Source organism: Suillus clintonianus, assembly GCF_016758775.1.
Source record: "Suillus clintonianus strain FC179 chromosome Unknown DEU56scaffold_20, whole genome shotgun sequence".
NCBI classification, from domain to species: Eukaryota; Fungi; Basidiomycota; class Agaricomycetes; order Boletales; family Suillaceae; genus Suillus; species Suillus clintonianus.
In genome coordinates, this window is record NW_024539244.1 from 355,456 (window position 1) to 376,755 (window position 21,300).

Here is a 21,300-nt window from a genome sequence, read left to right on the forward strand (position 1 = left end):
GACGGGCTTATGATCTATATGATCCGCTACGGATGCAGAACAGGTAGACTAGATGCGGACGGGACTCGGTGCAAGAAATGATAGTCCTGGGGCGGATAGCCTAGTGGTACGGCTACGGATCTACGAGGTGTCGAGGTATCAAGGTGTCAAGGTCTCGAGGTCTCGATGTAACAAGCTACCAGTAGTAAACCGCGGAACTGCTAAGGAGCACAAGTACAAAAGAGTGAGAGCGCAAGGTTCCGTGTTGAGATCCATGTAGAGGAAGACTAAGGGGACTTTAGATCACACGAACTTAGACACGGAGTCCAAGGGAGTAGAAAGAAGTATATTGCCAGAGATCTAGTGCAACTATTTAACATGGTCCGTAAGAACTCGGGACATCCTAAGCGCAACAGTAAGTACAGGCGAGTCCGCAGCGGATTAGTATATAAATGATGACAAGCGGCCTCATGTATGGGAACGCATATGTAATACAGACTGAGGATGATCAGGATGACAGAAGAAGATAAATGACGCACCAATGGGGATAGACAGGCATGGATAGGACATGGATGGATGGAACCCGAGAGATCCTGGTGATATCCGCTATGGAAGGTGTATCTGCCAGGTGTACAATGGGATGGATACCGACAGATGCAAGTGGATGGCCACGGAAATGGTATCTGACCAGATGAGCACCAAATTATGGATAATAATCCATTGTGAGGCCACAAAACAGATGGTTCCTACAACAGACACTGGGAGCTCCTCTCCAAAGAACACCCCTGGCCTTATCTTTGTGCCGCTCCCATACATGCGCACAAAAGTGCTCGTCCATTGTTTGTCTTTTCTTTGACCGTAAGTACTCGTGTATACAGCGTGTTTAATTAAATAATCTAATTGCCGTCAGATTTTGTTTCCATTGAGGTCTTGAGCTGTAGATGCGCTACACAAGCTCAAGTCCTTGTTTTTCATGGCTTATTCCCACCGTCTCCCTCACAGCCTTGCATGGCAGTGTCTGTCGAGTTACTTGCCTTTTATCGAACCCTTTTTGAGTGCTCTTGCGATGCTGTTAATGCGCTTGCATCTGCTCTGCACACTCACTACGTACAATGAGGATTTCACATCACGAACACCAAGGTAAGGAACCTATCTAACCTGCATATCAACTACTCATCTCAATGCTGTAGGGCAAGGTTATCCATGAACCCTTCCGACAAAGCCTTGGTCAAGCAATTTAATGGTTTGACCTTCTACAAGTAGAAGTCGAACATCGAGTCGAAGGTGCCCTATCAGCATGTTGGGATTGTGTAGAGGCTGAATGTTCGGGGTCTCGGAGTGCTTCAACCTCTGGGGCCACTGCACCAGAACCACTGAGCGAAAGTGGATCCCGTGTAGCCTGTTGGAGTAGACTACCAATCCGTATGAGTGTGAGTATAATAGCTCGTCCCAAGGGGATTGCTACTGAAGGAAGTCTTCACAATAAATGTGAAGGAATCAATCTGACGGGCTTAAGATCTGTGCGGCATATGCGCGAAAGGGAGTCTGATGTAAGAAGGAGAATGTCCAGATGGAAGACGGTTCTGATGGAACAGATATCTAGCGGTATGACTGTCAAGGTGCCGAGTACATGTTAGACTCCCACCTCGAAAGATACACACCTCACTAGCATATTCATCAAGTCATCTCACCTCAAGTAGAATTGCGCGCCTAAAATGGCCGGCAGGAACGGCGGACTGGTGGGGCACGTCCCACACCAGGGCATCTGCGAATTCTGAGATGCAAATTAGGGCACCGGGGGCCCTTAGTATTAGCAAGTACTGTCCTACATAGAGTCTACTCTGAATGGACATAAATTGGATATAAAAATAAATAAATAAATAAAAAAAAGACTGTCAAGGTATTGAGGTGGCAAGGTTTCAAGGTCTTGGGGTAACGAGCTACCGGAAGTGATCTGTGGAATGGAATGAGGTCCGTTGCGATGTGGAAGACTAAGGGGACTTTTTGATCACACAGACTCAGATATAAAATCCAAGGGAGTAAAAGGAAGTGATATTGTCAGAATACGATGCAACTATTTATCATGATCTGTAAGAACTCGGAACCCTCTAAGTGGCAGTAGTACAGGCGAGTCCGTAGCGCAGTAATATGTAAAGGACGGTAAGCGGCCTCATGTATGGGAATGTACATGTAATACAGACTGTGGTTGATCAGAGTGACAAAAAGAGACAAATGACGCACCAATGGGGATGGATGCACATGGATGGACAGGGACCAAGGGCAAATGAGGGTATCTGTTACGGGTTGCACATCTATTAGGTGTCCGGAAGGGACAGATGTTGACAGAGGAGGACAGATGAGTATGGACATGAATACCTGACCAGGTGAGCTCCAGATCATGCTTAAAGGGCGATTGTGAGGCTAGCATCGGAATGTTCGGTGCACCGCTCATCCCACACGAGTGTTGTGCCTCTGTCTTGTCCTGCATGCTTTGGAGGGTTAGCATTCGGTGTGGGGACAACAAATCTGCTGAGTAGCAGAAGGTGTTGGGTCTTGCTGCCTAGCTGCTATGTCTTGAGAGACAATGTAAGACCCAGGCTTTCTTGACTAGGGAGTGCTCAAGCAGGGAGAGAGAGAGAGAGAGAGTGTGTGTGTGTGTGTGTGTGAGAGAGAGAGAGAGGGAGGGTGTCACTCCAGACAATGAGGCTAGAACTTGGTATCAGGAGCAAACTAGTGAGCTAAGAAGCTACAACCAGAGAAGCTACAAACTGGGGAAGCTACTACTTAACCCTAGAAGGGGAGCTACCAGAATATGAACTGAATACTGCTAATGAGTGGAAGTGTAGGGCGAAGATTTGATGATTAGGTAAGCAGTCAAATGCCAACATAAACAAAGGAAAGGGGTAAGTGAAGCTAGGTAGAAACTGTCAATACAAGGCCACAGGGAACTAGTTCCCTACATCGGTCAGGACCTGAGTGAAGGAAGTGACATACATGTTTCAACTGATGGAAATTTCCATCACTGGCATTGACAATCAGCTGGTGATTCACCACACTTCTACAATACCTTGTATTTCCTTTCAAAAGCTCAAGTCGATGCTATTGGTCATCATATCCTCCGAAGTCGCAAATCTCTGCCTAGACCGCACAAGTCCTCAGTACCCCACGAGGCAATTGACCAATGTGAGAGTTCTTATGAAGCCGCCAATGGCAAGAAGCAGAAGTCTTTGATGGACAGCTTCAATGACGCCAAAGTTATGGTGCTCACATGCCATCACAATGTTCCTCTCTTCCTTGCCAACATCGACACTCCTGGCGAGCAGCAAAACATTCGGTCGCCTTGATTGATCATCTTTTTTCACTATTACCTCCGAGAGCAACTGTTGTCACACTGTATGATGTTGGGTGCATCTTGTCGTGATCATTAGATCAGGTGAGTCAATTCATGCCTTGGAGCCCAGATTCACATTTATTCTACTAGTATGACATCCTACCGCCAACTATCACAAAGTGCTTGCGTTTTGCCATGACAGCCATGCACACATATGGCCACAAATGGGCCTGCCAACTCGAATACAATCCTCGAATGTGTCACGGCCTTGGCCTGTCAGATGGCGAAGGGACCGAAAGGTTGTGGTCGAGACTTGTTCAGCTGATAGGAATACAGTGTTCCTCAGTAAGTTCTTTAACGACACACCAACATATTTTCTGACAGCCTGTCCCAGCGTCAGTGTCGACCGTGGTTACTTGATCGACAACTAGCTGCTATTAGACTGGAGATGCGCACTGATTTGGGAGATTGGATCAAGTGCTGGCTTAAACATGGGATTGAGGAGCAAGGCACAGCGGTGCAGAGTGTGCTTGAGGAATGTGGGGTGTCCATTGATGAGCTGCGCAACAAATGGACCTCCCAGAGAAAATCCCAGTTATCTATTCATGCTCGTACGTACCTTCCATTATCATCCCAGCCCTCCCAGCCCTCTCAAGCCAAGCATCACTGACCTCTTGCTGTAGATGCACCTACACGCTTTAAGAGAGAGCTAGATACTGTTCTTTCTTTGCAAGCAGATCTAGATGCCTCGGAAAAGGCACTGCAGGCAACACGAGAGACAATGACCAAAGCTGATGCTGCAAATGACACACTTGAGGCACTCGATAGCCTCAAATGGGGTCATCAACGTCTCATGGCCAAGGTTGAGGTGTTATTTGCATCGCTCAATGTTCATGATCAGTTTCCGGAGTTGAAAGGCATGAACCTCGACTTTGTTCGGAGACTGCTTTTAGCACGGGACATCAAGATCAATATTTGAAAACATGCTATTGGGAGTTTCTTTGAGTGGGATAAATTGAATCGTGCAGTGGGTGGCGCACAACAGGCACTGGGTAGGTGGCATTAGTGATACTTCTACTTGACGACATTAATAAACTTTGGTAGGCACCAAACTTCATCAACAGAATCGCAAGGCAATCTCGAAGCATCAACCGGCCTTGTTGACTGCACTCCGTAAGTTTAATGCATATTGTGAGCACCTCGAGGAGCTCTATGACCCAACCTACGGCATCCCACTTCCAACACCACTTCCAACCAAGCTCATCAAACTATGCAATGATCAATCTTTGTTGGAGGATGTATGGATAAGCCCTTTGACAGGTGATATTCCTCGTTGGCTGGAGGACCAAGATGTTCGCGACGGAATTTGTGCAATGTTGAAGAGAGATAGATGTATAGAAGAGCAACGGTGTCTTGGGCTGGAGGCGGATAATCTCTGCAGGTGGTTTGGTGATAAGCTCGCTGCAATAGAGCTTGCCCTTTTGACACCTGGTAGTAAGTAATGTCCCTCAACTATGTCCTTTTGTCCTCTCACAGTGAATTACAGATAAAATGTTCTTTATACCACTTCACCAGCGGCTGGAGCATCTTCAATATATTCAAACCCGTTGGACGACCTCACTTGCATCTGCAGCGCGATTTGCATCTTGTGCAACAGATGCTGTATCCCTGGCTCAAAAGCTCTTGGGAACCTCTGGAGGGTGTCCACTTCAATGGATCAATGGATTTGCTCACTTGTACATTGTACCTACCGAGGATGACGAGCTTGAAGTACCCTCTGAAACCAATCACAATGTTTTGCTACCTGAAGATGTCGTCCTGGTGGACATTCTGACTGCAGGAGTCGCTGGCGGTGAAGAAGAAGATACTGAAGCCATCACAATAGATGCTGAGCTTCACTGGTGATCCCCTGAGGTGGCTTCTCTTTCTTCTGTTCACACTATAATCTATGCTCACAAGTTTGCTAGAACATTACACTTGATCTAACACCTTTACCAGAAGTGGGCATCATCATTCCAGGGACCATCAAGACACGAGAATGGGCTCCTCGCCATGGATGTCCTTGCCAAATTTTTGAGTCGAAGGATATTGTGCTTCTCGCTTCTCCGACTGTGCTGCTCAGCGACAGTTGCATCAATGGATGTATGGTGCTTCTTTACTCAGAAGTAGTGCAGCTTTCTCCCACAGTCAAACAGTATGCTCTCTTTTCCACCCATGACCTCCCATGCATCAATATTTTGTGGCGGAACATGTTGTAGACATGTTACTGGGTAAAAGAGGTTTGGATCCTTCCCATCCATAGACCTTCAAATGTTGGCCACTGGGTTCTATGTGTTGTTCACCTCCGAAGCAAGGAGCTCCATCTATTTGACAGCTTTGCTGAGCGGAAGCCTTGGAAAAGTGATATTAAGGTTTTTGCGCTTCACCTTATTCGTATTTAGTATGACACAATTCACCCAGGACATCATGAAACTGATTGCTTGTCTTTTGAGCATCACTCAACAACACAATCACACTGTTTGTGTTGACATGGACTTGGACGAATTGGTTGCACGTCCTTTGATGGTAAGTATTGTTGCAACCTCGATGGTGTGAGAGGCCGTCTCATCTTATACATTGTCAGACCGAAGCAGTCCAGACAAATGGTTTTGATTATGGTGTCTGGGTGCTTGCTGTGATTGCGGTGATACTACGTGGGTGCCACTACACGGCTCTTGGAGAGCAAGACATGTCTGTTTTTCTTTATTATCTACAAACACTCGTACTTCGGATTCCAGTACTCTAGCTAGCTAATACTACTGTCTAATGTATATGGATTCAATCCCACGATCATTAGCTGCATTTCATTACTATCTTCGTACACTTATAGTATCAATCCCTGCATTCTGATCGTGTACCTAAATGTATAGATCAAGTCCGCTCAATATCTTCTGAACCTTGGTGTGATAGAGATAAATCCTGCATGCACACCATTGCAAGAGACATTGGGCCATCTTGATGTGTCTATCGCAGTCCCTTGCATCAGATATATAGTCTTGCAATATGTACCACTGTCCCAGCAGCACACCAATAGCGTGTTTCAACTCTGTACAAAGATCTGGCCCTCCTGCATTGTACTTCCATGCATGTTGTTGTAGCTGCTCCTTCTCTAAGTGTGAGTTATGGCCATGCATGACCTGCACAAGGTTTTCTGTGAATTGAACCACTGCTGGAGTGTTGGATGGATGAGGTATAGCGTAGGGTAGATTACTGTCCCATTGTGGGAGCTCCGATTCATCCAGATTATCTGCACTTTGAGAAGCGCAATAAAATGGATCACTGTCTGGAAGGGATGTGGTTGCAAGATTGATGAGAGCTTGAGGCAAGGGTGGAAGCTGAGATGATACTAGGGATGGCTTTGATGAGCCTTTGCGGCTGTGTGCTTTGGCATAGTTCTGTGAACATCAAAGTCGGCGAGCAGCTATTCCCCTACTGACAATAATGTTGAGATCAAGAATGATGACTATGTACTGTACTATAATGATGTACCTCTCAGACTGTGTGTAGTCCATCTTCTGTTTGTGCAATGCAGCAGTTTTCTCTGTGAGGGTGAGGTACTTAGCTTTTCAACCCATAAAGACAGTAGAGAGACACAAAGAGTGTATTGGAAGTACATACAATTAGTGTAGTTATTCAAACGGTTGAGTCTACTTGGCTCAAATACTGGGAGATCTTGGTACCAATAGAACAGGCAAACACTGAGGAATTCAAAAATCATTATCCGCAAAGTCTGCATGAAAACAAAAGTGTTTGGGACATGTTTTCCATTAGTCACAAACTGTATCTAAACACTTATTGGCTGATTAAATGCGGCAACCTTATGTCAAACCTCCTGCGCCCCCAAGTGCTCCAGCGCCTCACAGTACTTGATCAAGCTCTCTATGATGAGAAGCTTGTCTGGCAATGAATTGTTGAGCCGAGCACTATAGTCTTAGATCTCATATTATATCAAAATAAACTTTGGTTCATAGTTGCTACACTAGATACACACAAGACAGTACATCATATCCTCACAGCAACACCAGCCTCAATTGCAGACTTGACAACATCAATCCCGTCATCCACGGAGGCCACTTTCGCAAAGAGAGTGCGACTGACACCTTGGACCCATGGACCAGCATTGTTCCTGCCAGTGGTCAATTAGTAAGCCAAGCTCACCGTCCAAGGGATTCAACAAACATACCATCCGTAGAACATCCTGACTTTTGGCCCCTCGTGATATAGTAGATGGTCACCCCAGGTTTATTGTCCACAGGGACATTAAAGTACACACTCATGTGCACATTGAGGATACTGCCTGCAGCAACAGCTGCATCCACTTCAGCATAGCCGTCCGCTGCATCTACTGCAACAGTGACCATGTTAGTAGGCACAGCGTCAGCGTTGGTAGGCAAGCTCCCTTCGGTGGTAGGCAAGCTTCCTTCAATGGTAGGCAAGCTCCCTTCAATGGTAGATTTGTGCTCCTCATCACTGCTGATGGAAGACTCCGTCTGCGAATCTATGGCATGTGAAGCATCACCTCCATCGGGGTTTTCAGAGAGAAGGTTCAAGGCTAGATTGGCACGTTCGGTGGAGGAAAGCTGAAGCGTTGACAACAACATCATGAGAGCCTCTAGTAGAATTGAATTTGGTTAGTACTGGAAGATGGATGTAGACTTAGGGGTGTACCTAATGTGTCCTTGGTTCCAGTGGAAATCTCCACACGAACTGAGAATATAGTTGATGGTTTGAAGTGATACTTGTGTGAACAAAGTTATGAGGTATGGATACATGGATTAAGACACTCACCTTTATCCATCCAGACTATACACGGCCTGGAGAATCATGAGCCTTGAGTGTGGAATTGCACAGGGTTAGTCATTATTGGATGAGGCACATTGAGTCTCCAACACAACAAACACAAACACAAACACAAACTCTTGCCTTCTCACACTGATTTGCCAACAGTCTTCATTTGTATGCCGGACAAATGCCTGACATTGTTCCAATCACAGGTAAGTACTCAGTATTACACCTCCAGTAAGTCCAATCTGATGCATGTCCCAGTCCCCAGTAGGTTCAATAATCTGCAAGCATTACGCCAGTCTGGCGGAGCTCCTACTTCACCACCTGTTTTGTTCCCCACAGCAAAAAGCATTTGATGTGCTAGCGTCTGGTATAAGCAATAAGTTGGTACCAGAAGCAGAAGCTCGAGGACTCACCACACAATGTTTGGCAAGTGCTTTGCATAGTTCCGTGCCCATCGCAAACATAATTGGGACATCCTTTTCCATGTCAAAATCAGGCCAGAGGTACTCCTCAAGTATTTCGTTAATGAATAGGTCCGTTTCGAGAAACCCTGGCTTATGCTTCCTGTACTCGGGAATTTTTTCACGCTTTTGAATCACTATGATTGAAACCTCATTCAAATTCATTCATGTCAAGTCCCCAACTCCAATTACTCACCCTCCTGTGTCCTGGTCCCCAGACATATCCCCTACTACTGCATTCAATGTTATTGTAGTGTGTAGACTATGAATGTGTAGACTACTAGAAGTTCCAAGTTTGCATTTAGAGGTCTGCATCATAATTAGAATATATATTTGCTGTGTATCGTTATGCTAAGGAAACTACATACCTGGTGAAAATCAATGTGCTGAGGTGGTCTTGTATTTGGATCAACTTGAACTTGTCTAGTCTGTAGTTGATGTCAGTGTAGTATCAGATGATAGCGTACACTATGATGCCACCTTGCCTAGACCAACTCATTCATAACTAACTTTCTTGATGTGCTTTTTAAGGCCCTCAATAGTTTTGTAGGTTGTATTAGTGCCTGGACAACAGGTGTCAGAGCAGTAGCATAAAAAGAAACCTTCAGCATCTTTGGCACCATTTGTACTTGCAGATGAGCTCAGGTGGCCTTCAGTTCTTCACTCCTTATCTTCTTCTAGGAACTGAAATTCAATGAATATAGTGAAAGACTTGATTGAAGAAAAAAAAATTCATGTAATTCTGACTGCAAAGATGATCTGGTCAGTGTCATCAATCCCGATATGAATGCCTGGCTTAGAAATACAAGTGGTCAGCAATTTCTGGAAGTTAGTGTCATTGAAACTGAGGGGGCATTTATATTTTATTTAATTTATTAAGCAGTGGTAAGAGTGTCCATGAATTTCTTGACACAATGAATTTTAACTTTATCGCCTGCATAGATGATGTCCCTCAAAGCCTGCCATGAGATCAAAATGTTGGTAATGATAAATATGAAGTATTATACACCTTTTCTATGCTCATTTTTTGTCTGTCAGCTTTCTTTCTCTATTTCATCTCCTTTTTCTGGGCTTTATGCCTCTTCTTTTTCTGAAAATAAATTATTTATCAAAGGGTAAGCAGCAGCGGTTGTCAACAACTCACATATGATTTTTTGAATAGTTCCTGCAGCACCTGCTTCATATCCTTTATCTCAACAGAAGATATATCCAAAGGTATTATGGACTGAGTATACTCTTTCATGTCAGAGGCCAGAATGAGCTGATAATCATTACATCTAAGATCTCATATTACAACATACCAGTGATCCCAAGAAGTGAAGAGAAAGCAGCAGCACAAGCATTCTATCAATATTGCACATTGAATTCACCATATTCAATTTCAAAGCTTCAAATTTACTCACTACTTCATCCATGTTCAATGTGTTGTGATTGTACAGTGCATAAATCTAGTCAGCAGGAGTCATGAAAACTATATAATATGTGGTTACGCTGTTGAATTTCTATCAAATTAACTGAGGATCTACATTTGCAGCTATCTAACACTACATGTACAGTCCATCAACCTGCTGCCTGTCCGTGCATAGTAAGACAAAGTTCTAGATGAACAAAGTCTAGGAATGATGTCAAATACTGAAAAATATAAGGCCTATCTAAGGCTTCAAGAAGAATTAGACATATAATGTGAGAAGTAGTATGTTTTTTAGTATGTTTTTTTTCATTGAGGTTTTCAGCAGAGCAGCAATGAAGATTAAAACTAAGTTGTATCACTTGACTCTTTGCATAGTGCTTAACATACTGAGAAGTAATATAAGTGCAATTTGTAAATAGAGATATATAGATTATATTAACAATTATCAGGTTGACAACTATCTGGCTATAGGATATTTGTTTTATCAATTCTTGCTTTAAGTGTAGTCTATAAAAAGAATTATATCTATTAGAGTATAACAAGAATTTCAACACTCATAGGTTTATACTCTTGCCTTGCTGCACATCACCAAGTGTTTGCCTGTCCACATCCTGAACATTAAAATGGCAAATACTGCCCCCAAGGATGATTGTCAATATTCACCCAGCTAAATCTTACAACTGTTAGCGATTCTAAGGCCCTGTTCTTCAGCATTAAGATAATATCTGTGTAGCATCCAAGTCTGTTAGATTGGCCAAGCATATGAAGAAATGTGATGCTGATTTTCCATTGTTCCATGAGTATGAGCTCTGTGAATGCAAGGAGCAGATGAGAAGTGAAACTAGGCTGGAATCAAGCTGTGATGAAGATGATGGCTATGGAGATTGTATTACTGAGCTATGATAAGTCTGAATTCTAGATGAAAAATTAATCTTAAATTTTTTATGCTGGCCATATTTTGTATTTAGATGGTTGTAAATAACAGAACCAGTGTTTTGAAAAGTGATGCTAGATGAACATATTATTAACATTGAGAAGCTATTATCATCTGAAATGATATTGACTGTGCAGTCTATAATTAGAGTAGCAGTGGTAGTTACTAAGGATGCCCAATCACTAAAATACAGTACCAGAAACATCCTGGCACTGGCTGTGTAAAATTTAATATGCTAAGAAAATATTGTGGGAGAAATTGCTAGATAAAAGCATACTCCTTTATCTTGGTATATGAAGCTTTAAGAGCAATACTAGTTATTGGCTACAGGGCTCCAGTAGCAATTCTACTCATAATAGACAATTATTTCTCCTATCAACCAACTATTGCCCGCCTTCTGCTTCATCTTCTGGAAATATAAGATCAGACAGATAAATGAAAGATTCTGATACCTCAGAAGAGATAAGACATGTCGGTGTCAATGAAAAACAAGTTCAAAGAGATCCTGACTCTACCCTGGATGCTGTATCTCAGATTTTGTCTTTGACTCAAATAGATGAATTATCCAATGTTTCTCCGTCCAACACTAATGACATGTCAAACCTTGGAAGTACTGTTAATACACATATTGAAGAAGCGAACAAAGAACAGGCAGCTCCAAGAGATTAAGGGGAAGAAATTATGTTTGACGATGAGTACCTTCTTGATCCCTTTCACGATGATGCTCAAACTTTCGACTCTTCCCTTGAGGACATCTTCAACAAAATGTTATAGTTAACAGTTATCTCTCGTTTGTACATCAATGGAGCATTTTGTGAAGCCAAAACAAATGCTGTGATGAGCAAATCATGTTTCCTATAATATAATGCTATGTCTACTCAGTGACAGCACTCACATGTGGGGCTGAAGGCCTCACAGTGGATGTTAATCTTGTGTCAGAGTATCGTAAATTTTATGAATGATGTCTGGGATCTTTTGCACCATTGTGAGGATTAAACCTCTCCCACCAACGTACTTGAAGCACAGATAACTAACATTCACAATTGTGTAACTAACTGATTGACATTACATCTGAGATTGTGAACACTAGGAGAAACAAATTACAAATATGTATGTCAACATTGCTAGTAAAGATGTGCATGAGATTAAACAAGGATAATTGAAATTGTATCATGCTCTGATGCTGACCTCACGTTTCTGCTCATCAGTAAGTGGCTACTCATACCACACCCGTCCAAAGTTCTGAACAGCAGCCGCATGGATCCATGTCGGACAGACAATGTTCTTCTGCATATGATTGCCCTGCAGACATGTATACTTGATGTTTAATTGCAACCACTTGCTCCCATAAAACTGCCTTCCACAGCGATTGAATATGATGTTGTATGCAGGGCCCTGGCATGTCTCTTTCCAGCAACAGTAGGTGTCCAGGCCCCAGGGCCTCCCATTTTTGAGGTTCGAGTACGCCAGTACTCTACTATTGATTATGCATTGTCGAACATTGTTTTGGCCGACAAATGTGTCCGCAAACAAGATCATAATGGGCAACTGGTTAAGGGTGTGTCGGTCTTCCTGAATGATGCCTCGACTGCATGCCAGATCTTCATGTCTTATACATAGACATTTTTGATGAACCTATTCAACGCCAGCACCACCACCAAATCCATTGTTGATACCCCCGCAAAGGTCAGTACGAAGTCAAATATATCACTATGAGGATTTTGCATCAGTCCAGCAAGCTGATAGAGCCAATGACTTCATGATACATACTGTTCAACAAGGTGTTTCAACGACATAATGCTCTTATGCACACATCCTGTAGGTCCACATGCAGATATGACGAGCCTGCGAATGCGTGGCCTGACTGGCGAGGTCTTGTTTAGATGAGCAGCTTTTTTTGGTGATAGTAAGCAGTTTATTTCCACCATAAGTTCTCTTAGTAAAAGACATTAGTGTTCCCCTGATCTCAGTACCTGGGTCTGATGTTCCATCTACTTTTCTTGAGATGATCCCTACTTTTCTACTGTAAGTGGTGCTCTTTCTCAAGTCACTCTAATCCAACCCTTGTAGTTATAAACAACATAGTAACATAAGCATTAAGTGACTGTTTTATTCATGAATTCACTAGTGTCCTCAGTTTCTAAATTATAAGAGAATGATATTTTAACTTTAACACCTGTTAATTTATGTAAGACACACCAAAACTTTACATATTATTTTCTTGGTTTCTGTGTGGCAAAGGTTTTGTTCAGCATGTCCTGTCATAGTCATGAGATCATGGAAAGACTCTCTTTCACAATGGCTACAACTTTGGTTTTCATCAAATATTTTCCCACACTCAACAACTTCGCTGACGTGATAGAATTTCAGATAAGTTTCAAACGAGAATTCTTGATTAAAAATAGCTTTGCATCGGTGATATATTCACCGACGCAACTCAATTCAATGCCACAAATATCACAGGGTCAGTCGTATGGAATACGTCACAATGAACGACTGGTGAGGACTCTGACCTTCATTTTTCAGATGAATTCAAACGAGAACTCTCGATTGGGAATTGACCTCCGCTGACGTGATGTATTCACTGATGCAAAGCTGTGGTCAATTCAGTGACTCCGCGAATATAGGTAAGTTGTCACTGATTGATCATCCACGAGTTTGCCTTGAGTCGATTTATAAACTTCTGAAACAGGTCGCACTGGACTTCACCGATTCAATACTGATGTTGGGATCACGGCTTGAATTCTTTATTTGTTAGCATTTTCTTTATGACTCATTAGAATCTGAACCAATTGAAGTTTTGAGACTAGACTCCCCTTGACAGAGACTACAACTTAATTTTGATTCAAAACTTGATCCCTCTAGAAGAAGATACTACTATTATCTCCTGTTCCCCTGTGCCATCCCAGATGTGAGAAGACATATCTACACCTTGCTTGCCCCTCCCAGCAGTACCTTGCCCTACATGGATACCTAGTAAACAGATAGAATTTTTTCTCTCCCTCATGACTTAGATCTTAATAACTCTGATTACTAGGCAAGCTACAAACAAAATGTCAAACAACTGCTCAACAGACTGTACACCCATCACTTTTTGTTGATTGGAGGAAGCTTATAGCATTTAACTCTTCAGTTTGGTCTGGCTGACATTGTTGAATGTGCTCTTACAGGAGCATCCTTGGATGGGTTTTGTGATGATTAAGTAATACCAGCGGATGAAGCCATTTTCTTGAGCCACAGTCTTCAAGGATCAGAATCATGCTGACCCCCCTATGATCTTTTAGATGCATCTATTTATTGGGTGGATATCCATCTTTCTATCTAATGGTCTAGGTAACTAAAGGACTCGCACCGGTTCTGAGGTACTTTACAAAACATGATGGTGGGTCTCAGACTGGTTTTTTTTTTACTATTTATCAGTAATTATCTATCTACAGACACTTAGGGATGCTGTTCACTATTCATAGAACTAAAGGTAGAAGTATAGCAGAAGTTAATGATATGTGCCTAATTTTTTCTATCTTTTAAGTACTAACCTTACCTCCTATTATTTGGGAGGAATTATATTTTCTGATATGAGTACTCTGTCCAATAATGAACTGATAGCACTTAGATATAGAATCTCTTATAACATATTACTTTTTTATTTACTACATGAGCTTCAAAGTGGCTCATAGATCTTTATCTGCACATTCTATCCACATCTCAATCACTTCCAATTCGTGCTTCTCTTCATGTGCACTGTGATGCCTTCAACATCATATTCCAACATGAACTTGTCATAAGCCATTGTATTGAGCCTTTTGATCAATAAGAATTACCCTTCCTCCTTGGAAGCTTCCAGTCATCACCAGTGTCCATCATTCTCAAGTCAGTATAATTTAATAAATTTGATGTCATATAGAATTTCTCCTTTTTTTACTCCTGCTAACTTGTCATCCTCAACATTCTATTAACTCCATGGTGGATTTCAACAACTTCCCATGTATATGGGGTACTGTTGCAATTGTCTGGTGAATTCTCTATCATTCACCTCCTAGCTGCCACTTGTAACATGGCTGAAGCTTATCACACTATTCCTTTTCACCCATCTCAGTGGCTAGTCACTGTCATTTGACTGGATGTCAATATTTTCTATGACAATACATGTACCTCATTTGAAATGGGGCCCTTGGCAGGAGCCAGTAATGGAGTTGTGGTGGCAGTGTAAGTGTAGGTGGGGAAGATGTGGGAAATTTGAGTGCAGGTGTTATGCATAGTATCACATAATTCTAAATTTTCAACAAAGTTCTCCCAGACTTGAACACTGAGTTCGCAACATCTACATCAATATGGAACGAGAAGATAGTGGCGAAGCCAGTCAAGCCAAACATTACAAGCAATGTGGAGATAAGTGGGATATCAAATCGATAAAGGCAGTCATTGAAAATGATTTATGTACGTGGAACATTTAACAGTAAAGTTTAGACCCCTCTGGATCTATCTTTTATATTTAGATATCCACAAGATTAATGAATTCCCAACTGATTTCCTTGCAATCAAGCGGTCTGGAAAGACCATTCAGAAGATCATAAGACACAAATGCCATGCTACCAGTACACCTCAGCAACTCAATACACTTCCGTTGAATGGAAAAAACTCTTTTCATTAGGTCACCTCCTCTCCAACTCTATTCCCAATGATATTCCTTATGCCTCATCATGCACTTCAAGATAGACCACTATTGGAATCCCCTAAATTTTTACTACATGGCTATAGGTCTCTGTGTCTGTTGAGATTGCCTATTGGCCAGCAACACAAATCATCCCCTCAAACAGAAAGAAAATTGATTGTCCATAGATGCATTCCATTTTGGGACCTGGGAGGTCACTGGATCTGAGCTTTGGCTATTGAAGTAATTAATGACCTTTTGTATTATAACAAAACCTATATTACTCCAAAAATCACTTTTTTATTCAAGAAACATGCTCCAATCTAATAAAATGCAATTTTAGAGTGTGTCTTGTGCTTTTATGTCGAGTACGATTGACTTATTTAACTGTACTATAGTGAATGATTGCATGCAGAAAATCCTAGGACATAAATTCCAGGCTTGTCCAAGTCTCAATATAGGAGGGCCCTTCATTGCTGTTGCAGAAAAAGAGGCCAGATCAGAGTTGTTCCCATTGACTAGAATATCAGCCCTACCTAGACCAAACCCAGTCATACCACCATCTTCATTAGTACCACCAACAATATTGATACAGAAGAAAAATTCTGAACTCAAGATTGGAGCACCAAAAGAGCTGAATGGTGATGTAACCCAATCAACCAGATGGATGTGGAGCATAAAAGCTTATCACTACGCCAATCCTGATACCTATAATAATAAGAAAAAGAAAATCATCACTGCACTCACATATATAACAATAGGAACTGCTGCACTTTAGGCAGAAATCTACTATCTGTGTTCAGTAATTTCAACAGCTCCTTCCTTTGGAAGTTCTCACGACAGGCACTATTCAAAATCTCCACCACATGATCCTTTGCATCATGATCATATCTTGTGAGGGTCAGGTCCACTTGACTAATAGCAGACTTGCCCCATACCTCAAATATCCAGCTTTCAGCACCACCCTCCTGTATGAGACACTCGAGCATCTCCTCATCACCAGCAACTCTTTCAGTTTTGTATCAACCAACTGTAGGTCTGTGAACAAGGTTAGTGGGCGATCAGCAAGTGTTTTCCTTCACTTATTGGATCTTGAGGGCCCATATCAATGAAGAGAAAGTGGTTATGTTCACCCTTTTTGGTAGGATAATTACATGACACATATGAGTAGATAGTATTCTCTGGACTGTGTCAGGGTGTGCAAGAGTATAATACAAAGTACCAGATCGTGTAGATAGGTCTACGCTACTTGACAGTGACTCAGTTGAATGTATGCAGTGTGCTATATGTAGTTAGTGGTGCATAAGCATAATTGAGGACACAACACTTGCAGAGTTTGAAACTACCTTTGCTCTTGACTTCTACAATGAGTCATCCACATTTTCAAGTTGGCAGTGTCCGATTCCATCTCCTGGGCCACAGCTTCCAGAATGTATTTTCTTGCATTTTTTTGTCCTAGTACAGTTGCTGCTTCCCAGTGCTTGGATCTGGCTGATAAAAGCTATACATTGCTTACATAATTGAAGGAATTTTTGACCCAGTATTAGTATCAGACTAAAATCCACAGTTGAAAGTGGATAGCTGAGAATTGACTCCAGCAGTGGTCTGCCACCACAACTTTTGTTACGATAACATACTTCGGAACGGGCCTCCCCCTATCTTTTCTCCTATCATGTACTGCCATATGACGCCTTATCACCTTCTTGTACAGCATCCTTGATCGCCGTCTTATCTCGTATCCCTTATCTTGTACCCTGTACCCTTACCATTGCCTTGGTAGTCCTGCCCTGAACTGACCTTTACCTATAAGTAGTCAATCGTCTTGTCTTGTATTCTCTAACTTGAATCTACTCAGTCTTCTGATAGACCTTCCTTGAGCAAGACAGCTCTCGTATACGATTTCACTAAAGACTCTTCGTCTTAGTGCCTATACTTGATCGATACCATTAGTCTCGTCTTCGCTTGCCGACTCCTGTCACCAAGCCTTGACCCCAAAGATAAACGATAACGAAGCTTTGCATTATCTTCGTCTCACGTTGAGACTTAGTACAAAGCTCTTACCTGAGTCTACGCTGAAAGCGTAGAAAGAAAGTGATTATCGAAGAAGAAGAAACTGGTTCTTTTCATCCTCTCAAAACGCTCTCCAATGAGAAAGAACATTGTATAGAAGAAATCAAGAGAAAGAAAAAGAAATCCAAGAAACCTGAAGAGACCTCTACCGAACTCCCTAATTTCAACGCAATGGAAGATGTATGGGTTGGAAACACCCAATTCCTCCCACACCCTGATAATGTTGCCACTTTTCCCCTATCCGATGACGAAGTTTTAATCGAATATGCTGCGGATGGAACCAATGTTCGACTCATCGAAAACATTACCTTCGACTCTCCCTTAACCAGTGACGGGACCTCCAAGAAAGAAACCTCTACCAGACAAACTCCGCTTAGAAACATTTGGATACTTGCTGCTTCGCAAGAATACACCAAAACAAGCAATAAAGCACAGGAATTTGCTATGGAGGATGCTCAAGCAAAGAAGAAGAAGACCTTCGAAGAACTTGTTCCAGAATATCTCCATGATTTTGCTGACATCTTTGCAAAAGACGGCCTGAACAAACTTCCCCCCTCTCGCCCTGGATTTGATCATAGAATTGACACCAAAGAAGGCTTCATCCCGAAATCATCCAGGTCTTATCCTCTATCCCCGAAAGAAACCGACACTTTGAAAGCATTCCTAGACGAACATGTAGCAAAGGACTTTATCACTCCGTCAAAATCTCCGCAAGCATCAGGCTTCTTCTTCGTTGGAAAGAAGGACAGATCGTTAAGACCCTGTCAAGATTACAGGTACATTAACGAATGGACCGTGAAGAATGCCTATCCCCTCCCTCTAATTCCCCCTCTTATTGCAAAGCTGAGCGATGCCAAGTTCTTCACCAAGATAGATGTCCGCTCTGGCTACAACAATATCCTCATACACCCTGATGATAGATGGAAAGCCGCATTCTCCACCTCCTTCGGCCTCTTTGAACCAAAAGTCATGTTTTTCGGACTATGTAATTCTCCTGCAACCTTCCAAGCGTACATGAATCAGACTTTCGCAACTGAAATCAACGAAGGTTGGCTCATCGTCTATATGGATGACATCCTTATCTTTTCGGACACCTTGGAGGAGCAGAAAGAACGAACTTGACGAGTTCTGCAGAAACTTAGGAAAGAATCACTCTTTCTCAAACCAGAGAAATGCACTTTTGATGCCCAAGAAGTTGAATATCTCGGAATGATTATTCGACCAGGACAAATCGCTATGGATCCAGCAAAACTGAAAGGGATCAGCGATTGGACTTCCCCATCCTCCGTTAAAGAAGTTCGATCATTCCTTGGATTTTGCAACTTCTACCGACACTTCATCTCTCATTACTCCGACATCGCTTGTCCATTGATCGACCTCACGAAGAAAGACAATGTCTTCTCTTGGTCAAGCGTTTGTGAAGAAGCTTTCCAGAAGCTGAAGCACTGCTTCCTTTCTGAACCAGTTCTCCGAAACCCCAACCCTACTCGACAATTTGCACTCGCAACAGATGCATCGTTGTTTGCTACAGGAGCAGTACTCCTTCAAACAGATGAAAACGGAGCGTACCATCCTTGCGGATATCTTTCCCAATCTCTAAACCCGGCCGAACGAAATTATCAGATCTATGATAGAGAACTCCTTGCTGTCATCCGCGCTTTACAAGCTTGGAGACATTTCCTCGAAGGAAACCCTCACCCGGTCATCATCTTTACCGACCATAAGAACCTTCTATATTTCAGATCCGCACAGAAACTCACTCGAAGACAGGCTCGCTGGCAGCTAACTCTATGCAACTATGATCTCACTTTCCATCATGTTCCCGGGTCCAAACTCGCTGCCCCCGATGCCCTGTCTCGCCGGTCTGATCATGCCTTCTCTGGGTCCGACAACGAAGATCTTATCCTTCTTTCTGATTCACTGTTCGTCAATCTCATCGACGCTGAACTCGCAGAAGACTTCAAACTCCTTCACGATGCTTCCGATGATGCTACCATCCGTACCGCATTAGATGCCTTAAACGGCGTATGTGCTCCCCCCATGAAATCAGTGCTTTCTGACTGGAAGTTTGAGGATGATGTCCTCTTTTATAAGAATCGCGCTTATGTTCCTTCTGATCTTCGCCATCGTATCCTCATCCTTCACCATGATCACCCCACTGCCGGACATCCTGGCCGCACTATCACTGAATGGAACGTAAAGAAAGCCTATTGGTGGCCAGGAATGGGGACGTATATCCGAAAATATGTTGATGGTTGTGCGACATGTCAACAAATGAAGCCGAACACACATCCTACCACCCCTCCCGTATTGCCGATCTCCTCCACAGCCTCACGCCCCTTTTCACAGGTCTCCGTCGACCTTATTACCGACCTTCCCCCGTCTTTAGATTTCGATTCTATCATGGTCGTGGTAGACCATGGCCTTACGAAGGGGGTAATTCTCTGCCCTTGCAGAAAAACGATCACCGCAGAAGGAGTGGCCCAACTTTTCTTCGAGAAAGTTTTCCTTAGATTTGGTCTCTACGACAAAATCATATCAGATAGAGGACCACAGTTCGCCTCCAAGCTCGCAAAAGAACTTGGAAGACTCCTGAACTATCAAGTCGCTCTTTCGACCGCTTATCATCCCCAAACCGACGGACAAACCGAACGAATGAATCAAGAACTCGAGACCTACCTCCGGATATATTGTCGGACGAACCCTAACGATTGGGCAAGTCACCTTCCTATGGCAGAATTCGTTCACAACTCCAGAAAAGGCAGTGCCAGAAATGCCTCCCCATTCTCCCTAATGATGGGATATGAACCCCGCGGTTACCCTCACGCTTTCCCTGACTCCACCCTTCCAGCTGCAGAAGACCGCATCAGACATATTCAGAAGATAAGAGAAGAAGCCTTAGCCTCTCACAGCCTCGCTCAACAACGAATGGCTGAAAGATCTCATGGACAGAAGTACGAACCATGGAAACGTGGTGATAAAGTTTGGCTCTCCGCAGCACACCTCATCACACGACTTCCCTCAAAGAAGCTAGCCCCCAAGCGATATGGTCCTTTCGAGATCACAGAAGTCTTATCGCCTATCACGTTCAAATTGAAGCTACCGAAAACCTGGAGAGTTCACTCCACATTCCATGCTTCTGAACTATCCTCCTATCAAGAGACAGAGATACACGGTCCGAACTTTACCGAACCACCTCCTGACCTTATCAACGGAGAAGAACATTACGAAATCGAAGCCATACTCTCGCACAAAGGGGCAGGCACAAGACGTCGTTATCTTGTATCTTGGGTCGGATACCCTGAATCTGAGAACTCTTGGATCCTTGAAACGGAACTTGAAAATGCAGCGGAGATTCTCAATGCCTATAAGAAGAGACTCAAGCTCGTCTCTAGAGCGTTAGGCCTCTAAACCTACCTTAACTCGAAACCAACATGTCTGACCGCTCCAGCTGCTCTTATGGTTCCGACCACAGTATCACAAACTTCTTTGAAAACAACCCCTTTACTCGTCCCCAAACCCCTGGCCAGCATCGGGCCATGTGGGAAGCCGTTATTCTCGACATTCAGTATGCTATGAGGCTTGACGCCTATGTAGAGAGGGTCGGCAATGCCACCCTCAAAGAACTCATTATCA

General features: G+C 43.0%; 4 protein-coding genes across 4 annotated transcripts; 2 read left to right on the forward strand and 2 right to left on the reverse strand.

Annotated features, from left to right (window-relative positions):
* Positions 1-936: 936 nt before the first annotated feature.
* Positions 937-1,095, forward strand: DEU56DRAFT_732928 (uncharacterized protein; the record flags this gene model as incomplete). The annotated part of the gene is made up of 1 exon (XM_041348305.1): positions 937-1,095. A coding segment is annotated over one exon (159 nt), but the record flags the coding sequence as incomplete, so codon positions are not given.
* Positions 1,096-2,151: 1,056 nt separating this feature from the next.
* DEU56DRAFT_870422 (uncharacterized protein) lies at positions 2,152-5,215 on the forward strand (the record flags this gene model as incomplete). The annotated part of the gene is made up of 8 exons (XM_041355632.1): positions 2,152-2,269; positions 3,019-3,233; positions 3,491-3,655; positions 3,705-3,921; positions 4,102-4,244; positions 4,317-4,362; positions 4,415-4,804; positions 4,857-5,215. The coding sequence occupies 8 exons, from the start codon at positions 2,152-2,154 to the stop codon at positions 5,213-5,215; spliced, it is 1,653 nt and encodes a 550-aa protein (XP_041210697.1).
* Positions 5,216-6,207: 992 nt separating this feature from the next.
* Positions 6,208-9,209, reverse strand: DEU56DRAFT_754356 (uncharacterized protein; the record flags this gene model as incomplete). Its single annotated transcript, XM_041349807.1, has 14 exons — positions 6,208-6,744; positions 6,787-6,911; positions 6,968-7,079; positions 7,179-7,272; positions 7,309-7,328; positions 7,364-7,475; positions 7,508-7,929; positions 8,138-8,152; positions 8,281-8,322; positions 8,364-8,501; positions 8,551-8,748; positions 8,795-8,831; positions 8,967-9,026; positions 9,109-9,209. The coding sequence occupies 14 exons, from the start codon at positions 9,207-9,209 to the stop codon at positions 6,208-6,210; spliced, it is 2,013 nt and encodes a 670-aa protein (XP_041210698.1).
* Positions 9,210-11,289: 2,080 nt separating this feature from the next.
* Positions 11,290-12,610, reverse strand: DEU56DRAFT_754357 (uncharacterized protein; the record flags this gene model as incomplete). The annotated part of the gene is made up of 6 exons (XM_041349808.1): positions 11,290-11,352; positions 11,643-11,698; positions 11,839-11,872; positions 11,959-11,973; positions 12,174-12,531; positions 12,579-12,610. 6 exons carry the CDS (start codon positions 12,608-12,610, stop codon positions 11,290-11,292), a joined length of 558 nt encoding a protein of 185 aa, XP_041210699.1.
* Positions 12,611-21,300: the final 8,690 nt, after the last annotated feature.